This window comes from Zonotrichia albicollis, chromosome 6, assembly GCF_047830755.1.
Source record: "Zonotrichia albicollis isolate bZonAlb1 chromosome 6, bZonAlb1.hap1, whole genome shotgun sequence".
Taxonomy (NCBI): domain Eukaryota; kingdom Metazoa; phylum Chordata; class Aves; order Passeriformes; family Passerellidae; genus Zonotrichia; species Zonotrichia albicollis.
This window is the reverse complement of record NC_133824.1, coordinates 48,662,061-48,673,385: the sequence shown is the minus strand read 5'-3', so window position 1 is coordinate 48,673,385 and position 11,325 is coordinate 48,662,061. Positions and strand designations below refer to the sequence as shown.

The 11,325-nt window shown below is 52.2% G+C and overlaps 1 protein-coding gene across 1 annotated transcript; it reads left to right on the top strand.

Moving 5' to 3' along the window:
- Positions 1-9,344: 9,344 nt before the first annotated feature.
- On the top strand, positions 9,345-10,503 carry LOC141729258 (mas-related G-protein coupled receptor member H-like). The gene has a single exon (XM_074542161.1). It carries the CDS (start codon positions 9,345-9,347, stop codon positions 10,263-10,265), a length of 921 nt encoding a protein of 306 aa, XP_074398262.1. The 3' UTR covers positions 10,266-10,503.
- Positions 10,504-11,325: the final 822 nt, after the last annotated feature.

Sequence of the window (11,325 nt, the reverse complement as noted above, 5' to 3'; positions counted from 1 at the left end):
TCCCAGGCATCCATCTCCTTCTCCAAGTCCTCTCCTGATCCTGGAGGATCATTCAGAGGGGTCTGTCTGAATGTGGTTGCATTCACTGAGTGCTCTGATATTAAAGGTGACTTTTGAACTTTTGCTTTGGCCATGTTCTCTTGCTGCTTGTTACAGAACTTGCCCCAAAACCCCTGCAGGCCTCCAAATCTGTTTCTGCACTGGCTCCAGCCACATTTATCATCCTGTGTGATCCTGCAGAGCACATTGAATCTGGACTTTTTTCCTCTCTCCTGGGTCCTAGAACCCTATGGCCAGGAGGAGCAGGGACACTGCCAGGGGTCCCTATTGGAGCAGGGCAGGATCAGGGCGGTTGGGTGGAAAAGCAGGCCCTGGGGACAGTGTGGAGTGTTGCAGGCGGTGTTGGAGGGGTCAGGAGAGGCTCAGAGCGGGTTGGAGGGAGTCTGGATGCCGACAATCTCCACTCTCCCCACTGGAGGAGAGCAGAGCCTGACAGGCCACACTCAGAGTGAGGGAACAGCTCCGTCTGGGAAACCTGTGATAGGATGGGATGAGGATGGAGCGGGTTGGGGATGGGGATGGGGAGGAGGCATGAGGATGGGATCAGGATAGGGGGAGGAAACAGCTGAGCTGTGCTTCCTTAGGAGCAGAGCATGTTTTTGCAATGATCTCAGAGCCCTTTCTGGAACAGGAGTTGTGTCTGAGAAGCACCCAGCTGCCTCACCCACACTGCCAGTACTGGCAGCAGCATTCCAGTGCCACCAGCACCACCAGCATCCCTCTGCTGCTGGAGGGACAATGACTCCTCAAGGAAGACTACTGAGGAATAGTAGAAACCTGTCTAGAGAGGGAAGGTAGTTGGAGACTGGAACACTCTGCAGGAAAGAAGTGTTTCGCATCAGAAGGGAAAGAGGAGCCAATCACAAAAAATATTCATAGACAGCTTCTGAGAAAACCCACTTCCTCTGAAGAAAAAAAAAAAAAAAAGAAACAAAAAACCACACCTGAGATAAATAACTCAGAGGAATTGAATTTCTGAAGTAGGCAAAGTTGCAATTTTTGACTTCCTCAATTCCGTGTGATTCCACCAAGGCTTGGGGAGCAATAGCAGGACAGGGAACAGAGAGGAGCCAGCAGGATGGGAATGAGGAGCTCCTGGTGATCTGGGCACTTTCTCCTTCATGTCCCTGACCTGGCAGGAGCCGCTTTAGGACATGGATCCCAAAGGAGCAAGAGGGACCAGGAAGCGCTGCTGATCTGCACAGACCCCTTTGCCTGCTGCTGCCCCACAGGGAACACGTGAGTGGAATGTTTGCCTTCCTCCCTACTCCACCTTCCTCTCCTGCAGCAGCTGCTCTCCTCCTGCCACCCTCTCCAGGTCACTGCAGTGCCCTCCCCAGCTCCACCCTCCTCTGCCCTGTGCTTCCGCATCCCCTGCTGAACAGCCCAACCTTACTGCCTCCCTCTCCCATTCCACAATTTCCACTGCCCTCCTCACCTTCACTCCTCACCACTGAATCCTTCCCACTGCGGGGAGCTGCTGAGGAGCCACACGGTCCATCCCTGGGTTCTCCAAGCACTCACTGCCCATCCACTCTGACCACAGCCAGGGGCCACATCCCACTGCCTGCCCACTGTCCATCCATGGAGGTGACCACCGTGTCCCCATCTCCTGCCTCACCCACTGAAGGAGATGATCTGTGTGGGACAGATGTCACCATCGTGGTCACCCACAGTTTGACCCTGCTCGTCTGCCTCTGTGGGCTGGTTGGGAATGGGGCTGTCATTCGCCTCCTCAGCCTGAAGGGTGATAACTTTTTCATCCGTGCATTGGCTGTCACCGACTTCTTCTTCCTTCTCCTCACAGTCCCCTCTGCCCTCATCCTCCTGGTGGAGGACGTGTACTGCTCTCTTATCCTGCCCGTACTGTACCTGCGTTTCCTTTTCCGACTCTCTTTGTTCTCCTGTTACTAGGTGCCGCTTTTGCTGATGACTTTTGGCCTTTCAATGTATATCAAAAAGGTCTTGAAACGCTGCTGCCGCCGTGACGTTCCTAATGATCTGCTTTGGGTGGTGATGATTGTCCAGTTTTGGGCTTTCTCTGCTCTCTTCGCTGAGATTCCCACACTGACATCCCAGTGCCAATCAAACGATCAGGAGCACTGCCGGGCAGCCCTCATCACCATGTGGGCCATCATCCTGCTGCTCCTTGTCACACCCATAACTGTGCTGGTCATTTCCAGCACAATTAATTTAATTAAAGCCAAGTGGGGCTCCGAGCAGAAGCAACCCGAGGGGCTCGACATCGTTATCGTCTCCATTGGTCTCTTCACTCTCCTATTCATCCTCTGCAATTCCCTGCAGCAGCTTGGTTACATTACTGTGGCCTCCCATTTCTTTTTCCTGCTCACCTGCATCAACTGCAGCATCAAACCCTTCATCTACTTCTTGGCAGGGAGGTGCTGGAGGTCCTGCTCTGTGGAGTCCCTCCGGCTCTCCCTCCAGAGGGTCTTTGACTAGCCAGAAGAAAGCACTGCCTGTGGAGATGATCCTGCCATGGATACACACGGGTGTCTGAGTCTATTGATTCCTCCTACTGCCCTGCTGAAGGACCCCAGGACAGTGGCTGAGAGATTCCTTGAGTCTCCTGATCAATAAATACCCACAGGATCACCCTCCCTGTGCTGCTGCATCCCCAGCCCCTTTCCAGGCCCCTCTCTGGGCTCTGATCCGTGCTTGTGAGGCCTCAGCCTTGAGGAGCAGCCCCTGGGTTCAGCTCCTGTGGCGCTGATCACAAACACCCTCTGCTCCCAGCAACTGCTGCTCTCCAACCACCTCCTGGGCTTTTATCAACAGCCTTGCAAATTATTGTACTGCCCTGGATGCCACAGCATCCCTGCTCTGCCACTGTCCCAGGAAGCTGCTGGCCCCAAGTGTGGCCAGGCTGAGCCATTGCTGTGAGTGCCGCCCATGCCTTGGGGCCCTGTGAGCAGCGGCCCCAAAGGAGAGCCTTGGAGCTCTGCTGGGCCCAGCAGCGCTGAGCAGAAGCTCCCTGGCACTGGGGCCTCTCCCAGCTGGGATCTCTCCCGGCTGCTGCCCTGGGCTGATCCCCGAACGCCCACGGCTCCTGGGCCCATCCCCCCAGGGCTCCAGGCCCAGCCCTTGGCCCAGGGAGGAGATGCAAAGGGATCCGCAGGGAGCATTTCACTGCCTGCCAGGGCAATTGCTCACAGGCACCTTGCACTCACTCTGCCTGGCTGGCTGGCTGTGTGCACACACATCTGCATCTGCTCTGGCAAATGTGGCAGAAATGCTGCTCTCTCAGCTCTGTTAGTACCTGAGACATCTGACAGGGGCAGGCCTGGAAGGAACTGTAAGACATAGGTTAAATGCTGTTAAGGGATATTCTTCTGTTGAATGGCTAACTTTAAGCTATAACTGAAGTACTGTTAAGTTGGAGTTCTGTAAATCTTTTAGGTTCTTTTCGTTTTTATCCTTACCCTCCTCTTCATCATTACTCTGTGTCCTTTTGTCACAAGCCCTTGTACACACAAAGAAACACACACACACAGCACTTTGGTGTGCTGGCTCTTATTATTAAACCTTCTTAGTGATTTTACTGGTTTATACTGCTTTTCTTGCTGGTGGTTTTGTGCCTTCAGAAATTCTTCCTCTGCCCTGGCTTTGGCCTCTCCCTCAGCAAGCTGGGATGGTGCAGCTCCAACAGGAGGAGCAGTCCCTGCTCCTCAGCACAGCCACCCCTTCCAGGAGCAGGGTGACATCTGTGTTTGTCACCATTGTCTCCACGGGGCATCAACCCCCTCCCTGTGGCTTCTCTGAGGTCTCTGAGCTGGGGCTGTTCAGCCTGGAGAAGGGAAGGCTTCAGGGAGACCTTAGAGCCCCTTCCAGGGCCTAAAGAGGCTCCAAGAACTGGAGAGGCACCTTGGACAAAGGCCTGAAGTGACAGGACAAGGCAGAATGGCTCCCCAAGTCCAGTGAACAGGGTTAGGTGAAATATTGGGAAAAGAAATTCCTCCCTGCGAGTGTGGAGAGGCCCTGGCACAGGTTCCCAGAGATGATCTGGCCTCCCAATCCCTGGAGGTGTTCCAGGCCAGGCTGGATGGGGTTTGAAGCAGCCCAGTCTAGTGGAAGGTGTCCCTGCTTGCAAAGGGTGAGATCAGGAAAAAGCAACCACAAGTATTCGCAAGGCTGAGGATGAGGAGGAGGATGAGCTCTGGTGAAGGGCTGGAAGGGGCACCCCAGCACCCCAACATCTGGTCTGCAATAGCTTTTATTGCATCATCAGGGGTACTGTCAATAAGAAATGTGGGCTCTGATGCTGATAACCTGCTGCAAGCCTGTCGTGGTTTGGCACTGGCCAAACGCCAGGCACCCCTGAAAGCCGTTCACTCACCTTCTCCTGCTCTCAGCTGGGCAGAGGAGAGGGAAACAAAAATTAACAAAGGGCTCAACAAAGGGAGTTGAGATGAGGACTGGTAGAAAAACCACTCCAAGAATAGAAAAAATTGTTCAAATTTAATGGTATTAAGTACATTTATTATTAACATATTCAGAGGACGATAATGAGAAGTAATATAAAACTGTAAACCACCCTTTTTTCCCCAGCCTCTCCCTCCTACCCACAAACACTGCAGGGATACAGGGTGAGGGGGTTCTTCACCAGCATTGGAGCACTGCCAGTACAAAACTATTTGCCTGGGAAAGACACAGGTTATCCATTAAACAAAGAGAGACTGCAAGTTCTGGTAGGAATTAAACAACATATCAATACCATGACGTAAGAAATTTGGAGCACTTTGGGGAGCATCTGTAAAAAATGTTGGATATTATGGTGTATAAAAATGCCTGAAAATTGTTGTTTCTCTGGATGTATCTATGGCACATAAATTTCCAATATGTTCACAATTTTGACTCAAAATACTTTTTAGTCTAACACACTTTTGCTGTTAGACTTAAAATGTCTTGATTTCAGAGGGGACACAGCCATGGCTTGTGCTCCCTGGAGCACCCATGATCCCCAGTGCCCAGAGCTGGGCTGGCCCAGACATGATGGCCCAGTAATGGGCCTTAATCTGGTCTTATCAGGAGCAGAGCAGTAGCCAGGGAGCTCCTTCCCCAGAGGAAGAGAGCGCCATAGGCTGCTTGCTCAGACCAAGGCCGCAGAGTCAAACCCCTAGCAAGTTTGTGAGATATTCAACTCTCATACTGATTAGCCAGCTTTAGATTTCAGCTTGCTGCTAGGACGTTTGCACTTTGGCTTGAGGCTCCAGCAGACTGAGAGAGAGGAGGAGCCGATGCTGAGTGATTACACAGCGATGTCTTTATTCAGGGTGCCGTGAAGGGTTTCAGCTCTTCTTCTTCAAGGTTAGTAGGGTACAGTATGCTACTTTTATAGCCTTGGCAGCCTTCCAAGCCTGACCAATGGCATAAGGTTAGAAGGACCATAAATGACCAATAGGTAAGGGTTACAAGATTTTTCCTTAAAAGGGTATAGATTCTGGGTCAGGGGGACAGGAACTTCTTTGCTGCATCAGCATTCCTATTGTTATATTCTCCAGGGCACCTTTGCTAAGCCTGTGGGGTTTACTACAGCCCAGGGGCTCAGCATTCCCCAACCCGAGTGCTCTGTAAGTGTCACAGCAGAGATCTCCTCAAAGATCTTTAATTTTTAATTATGTGAGCCAGGTGCAAGGGTGTCTCTGCCTTAAGAAATTCTTCCTCTCCAATGCCTTCAGCTGCTCCCTCAGCAGGCTCAGGTGGTGCAGCAGCAAGGAGAGGAGGAGGCCGAGATCCTCAGCACAGCCACCCCCTTCCAGGAGCAGGGTGACACCTGTGTTTGTCACCATGGGCTCCACGGGGCATCAACCCCCCTCCCTGGGGCTTCCCTGTGGCCACAAGCCCCACCACACCCCACACCTTCTCTCCAGCCCCACCACACCCCACACCTTCCCACCACATCTTCCCAGCAGCTCCATCATGTCCCACCCCTCCCACACCAGCCTCCCATCCCACTCCCCATGCAGCCCACCCACCTCCCGTCCTTCCCATCCCTCCCAGCCCCGGGCCTCAGGCTCCAGTCCCTCCCCACGGGCTGCTCACCCCAGCCTGCCCCGGAAGGCTTTGGGGCCGTCTTTCTCTTGGAGATGCCCCTCCCCAGCTCCATCCCTGCTCTCCAGCCCCCCAACCTCCTTTGCACACAAACAAGAGGCACTACAGGGATGGCTCCGCTGCTGTTCATTGGCCTGCAGAAGCATGGAATTGCCAGGAGGAGCAGAAACACTGCTGGGACTCCTGAGTGGGGCAGGAGAGGAGCGGGGCTGTCTGGAGGGGAAGGCAGCCTGGGGGGAATTTCTAGAGGATGTCAGAGGGGGCATGATGCCTTAGGATTTTAGCCTTCCTATTTTTCATATCCTGTACTGCATTACTGCATAACTCTAAACTCCATGGAAAGTGTTAGTTAACTGTCTTCACATTTTAGTCAGACAAAACAATCCCTCTAGGCCTGAAATTCAAGGCCACTCTACTGCCTGAGGCCCAGAAAAGTATAGACAAAGTGAATTGGGGAGGGCAAACTGTGTCTAAATGACTTCATTACTTGAAGCTGTCATTGGAGGATTAACCCCTGATTTGTAAATGGACTGTCTGAAAACCTCATGACCATTGTCCATTTTGGGTGCAGCCCCTCTCGGAGGCTTTGAGAGCCCAAGGAGAAACTTTTGAAAGCCTTTCCTCAATGCCTCCTTTTATTCTCTTCACCTGCTCTGGCCTCTGTTCCAGAGGGCCAGCCCAAGGCATCAGGCAGAGAGGGGCTGGAGGGGGCAGGAGGGCTCTGGGTGCCACCAATCCCAAATCTGCCACTGGAGAGCAGCAGAGCCCAACAGGCCACACCTGCAGCCAGGGAGAGGCCAGGGACTGGGAACCCATCGGCATGGCATGGCATGGCATGGCATGGCATGGCATGGCATGGCATGGCATGGCATGGCATGGCATGGCATGGCGTGGCATGGCATGGGGTGGGGTGGGATGGGATCGATGGGATGGGATTGGATGGGATGGGATAGGATGGCATGGGATGGCATGGCCTGGCATGGCATTGCATGGCACGGCATGGCATGGCATAGCATGGAGAGTGTGGCAGAGATGGGAATGAGGAGAGATACCACAATTCAGACAGAATAAAGTTTCTAACACTAGCTAATGTTGTTACCAATGGAACTCTAAGTCAGCAGGAAATGCAGAAGGATCTCTCCGTTTTCTGAGTGTGCTGTGAGACTTTATAAAAGTGTTTTATCCACTATAACCATACACAGGCATTAATTTTTTTTTTTATCTAATAGTTAAACACCATTTTCCTAGAACTCATTTCCATGCACCCTCTTCCTTCTGGAAGTTTTTTGATGGCCCTGGAGGTTCATTGAGAGGGGTCCCTGGTGTTCGTATTCCCAGAGTGCTGTGATATTAAAGGTGACCTTGCCTTTAACTTTTCCTTTGGCCATGTGCTCTTGCTTTTTGTTACAGCATTTGCCCCAAACCCCTGGAGGCTTCCCTATCAGTTTCTCCACTGTTTCCAGCCACGATTACCATCCTGTGTTCTTCTGAGGAGCACATTGGAGCTGGGTCCTAGAACTCTACAGCCAGGAGGAGCAGAGATACTGCTGGGTTCCCAGTTGGAGTGGGGCAGGATCATGGTATTGGGTGGGTAAAGGGGGTGCTGGGAGGATCTGGGGTGTTGGAGGTGGTTTCGGAGCAGTCTGGAGTGGGTCAGAGTGTGTCCCAGGCATCTTTTCACTAAAAATCCTTTCTTAGGATTTTTACCTTCTGAGCAGCTGAGGCCTCAGAAACAAAATGTAAACAATGGTTATCTGCTGCTGTGGATTGCAACAGGTGGATCTGTGGTTGGTCTCTGGATGTTTGGATTTGGTGACCAGTCACAGCAGAGCTGGCTCTCGCTCTCTGTCCAAGCCAGCTGCCTTTGTTATCATCCTTTTCTGCTCTATTCAATTCTTATCTAGCCTTCTGAGGAAACCTTTCCTTCTATTCTTTTTAGTTAGTTATAATGTAATATATACATATCAGAAAATAATAAATCAAGCCTTCTAAACATGGAGTCAACATTTTCCTCTCTTCCCTCAGCCAAGAACCCTTGTGACCACTGTCACAAGAGTGGGTTGGAAGGGGTCTGGATCCCAGCAGTCCTGGAGGAGAGCAGAGCCTGAGAGGCCGCGCTCAGAGTGGGGGAGCAGCAGCTGTCTGGGAGAGCTGTGGGATGTGATAGGATGGGGTGAGGATGGAGAGCAGGGTGGAGATAGGAAGCAAAGATGAGCATGACGTGGGAATAAAACTGGGAGCTGCTCAGCTCTGCTGCTCAGCTCTGCTGCTCAGCTCTGCTTCCTTGGGCCCAGGCCATGTTTTGGCAATGATCATGGACCGCTATTCCCAGATTGGGAATAGTTCTGGAGAGCACCCAGCTGCCTCACCTGCCCTGCCGGCACTGCCAGCATTCCAGTGCTGCCAGCACCACCAGCATCCCTCTGCTACTGGAAGGAGCATGACCTCTCAAGGAAGAGAAATGAGGAATGGTAGAAACCTTTTGGAAGATGGAAGGATGTCAGACAATGGATCTTCTGGGAAGGACTGTTTTCTATCAGGAGGAATTGCACAGCCATTCACAAAGTCCATTTGGCAAAGAATAAAAAAAAAAAAAAATCAGATCAATAACCATAAGGCTGTGGAACTCTTACATAGCCGACGTTGCAAAACCACTTCTGACTGCCCTGTGACCCCACTGAGTCTTGGGGAGCAATAACAGGACAGGGCACAGAGAGGAGCCAGAGGAACAGGAGGGGGGGGGGGTCTGGGAACATTCTTGTGCATGGTACTGATCTGGGAGGATCCACTTTGGAATAAGGATTCCAAAAGAGCAAGAGATTACAGGAAGCGCGCTGATCTGCACAGACCCCTTTGCCTGCTGCTGCCCCACAGGGAACAGGTCAGTGGAATGTTTGCCTTCCTCCCTACCCCACCTTCCTCTCCTGCAGCAGCTGCTCTGTTCCTGACACCCTCTCCTGGTGACTGCAGTGCCCTCCCCAGCTCCCCCCTCCTCTGCCCTGTGCCTGAACAGCCCAACCCTCCCACCTCCCTCTACCAGCAATTTCCACCACCCTCCTCCCCTGCACACCTCATTCCTCCCCACTGAATCCTTCCCACTGCAGGGAGCTGCTGAGGAGCCACATGGTCCATCCCTGGATTCTCCAAGCACTGACTGCCCAACAAATCTGACCACAGCCAGGGGCCACATCCCACTGCCTGCCCAGCGTCCATCCATGGAGGTGACCACCGTGTCCCCATCTCCTGCCTCACCCACTGAAGGAGATTATCTGTGTGAGACAGATGTCACTGATGTGGCCATACACAGTGTGACACTGCTCATCTGCCTCTGTGGGCTGGCTGGGAATGGGGCTGTCATCGGCCTCCTCAGACTGAAAATCAGGAACTCTGGCATCTTTGACCTGGCTATTGCTGATTTCCTCTTCCTCTTTTTTGCAGTCCCCTCTGCCTTCCTCTTCCTGGTGGAGGACATATCCTGCTCTCCTATCCTGCCCCTGCTGTACCTGAGTTTCCTTTTCCAGCTTTCAGTGCTCTCCTACTACTGGGGACTGTTCTGGCTGATGCCCAGCAGCAATGTGCAGTCTATGTACAAGCTCTGTAAGCTCTGCTGCCACTGGAAGCTTCCAGAGCGCCTGATGTGGGTGGTGATCAGTGTCCAATCCTGGGCCTTCTTTGCTCTCTTTGCTGTCATTCCTGCAGTGTCATTCTTGTGCCCATCATACGAGCAGGAGCACTGCCGTGTTCCTCTCATCTCCATGTACACCATCATCCTGCTCCTCTTTGTTGCACCCGTGGTCATTTCTGGGACAATTGATTTCATTAATGCCAAGAGGGTCTCCCAGCAGCAGCAACCCAAGAGGCGCAACATCGTTATTGTCATCATTGTGCTCCTCACTCTCATCCTCAGCTTCTGGAATTTCCTGCAGCAGCTCGGTTACATCGCTGTGTCCTCACAGGTTGCTTTACTGCTCACCTGCATCAACAGCAGCATCAAACCCTTCATCTACTTCCTGGTGGGCAGATGCAGGAGGCCCTGCTCCATGGGGTGCCTCCAGCTCTCCCTCGAGAGGGTCTTTGAGCAGCCAAAAGAAAAAACTGACCCCAGTGATGATGCCACCAGAGACACAGGAGTCTGAGCCTGCTGAACCCTTCCCCTGGTCTGCTGAATGAACCCAGGAGGGTAGCTGAAGTTTTCCTTGAGCCTCCTAAATAATCAATATCCACAGGATCACCCTCCCTGTGGTGCTGTATTCCTGCAGGAGAAGGGAGCAGGGGCACTGCCTTGGGTGATTTTTGTGGGATGCTCTGCAGGGAGCACATTGCAGCATGGCTTTCCTCCTCCCACCTGGATCCACATGGCTCCAAGCAGTGCAGCTGGGCTCAGTGCTGTTCCCCAGCTCTGTTCCCCATGGAATGACCCTCATGGCCTCAGTCCCAGGGAATGAACTCCATCTCCTTTGGCTCAGCAGATGACTTTCATGGTGTTTTCAGGGAGCTCTTGCCTGCAAAGAATGGGACACCTTAATCCCTGGGGACAAACCCAGCACAGGGTGGCAGTGATTTCCCAAATCCGTGCAGGGCTGGTGCCTCTGGATAGCAGGAGAGTGGTTGGGATAACTGGGAGCATCCTTCCCCTTCTGTGTGTTTTTTTTTCTTCTTTTTTCTTTTTCTTTTCTTTTGTTTAAGATTTTGAGTTTTTCTAACGTGAGTACTGTGTTCATGTTTAGAGTTGTAATGCTGATCTCTGACCATGGTGGTCAGTTGAAGCCCGAAGCACTGCAAAAGCTCCGGGAAGGCAGGACGGAGGAGGAGCTGTGTTGGAAAAGCGGAATGGGTCTGAATGTGGGGGTTGGATTACCGGGGGTAGTTTACCAAGAGGGTACAAAACCTGTTTCTGTTTTGAGCAGTGTGCCTCTGGCCTTGCCTCTGGCTGCGAGTGCGCACTGTGCACTGTTCCTTTTACCTTGTCCCTTGTTGTATTTTAATAAATTTTTAAAATGTTAAGAAGTGAGGCGTCGTTTCTCACAACAAAGAAAAAGAGCACTTGATTCATAGGGAAAATGAAAAAAAATCAAGATCAACAACCCCAAGCCTGTGGAACTGTGTGGAAGCCAAAGATGCAAAACCATTTCCGACTGCCCTGTGACTGAACCGAGCTTGTGAAACACCACCGGGACAGAACACACAGAGAGAGCC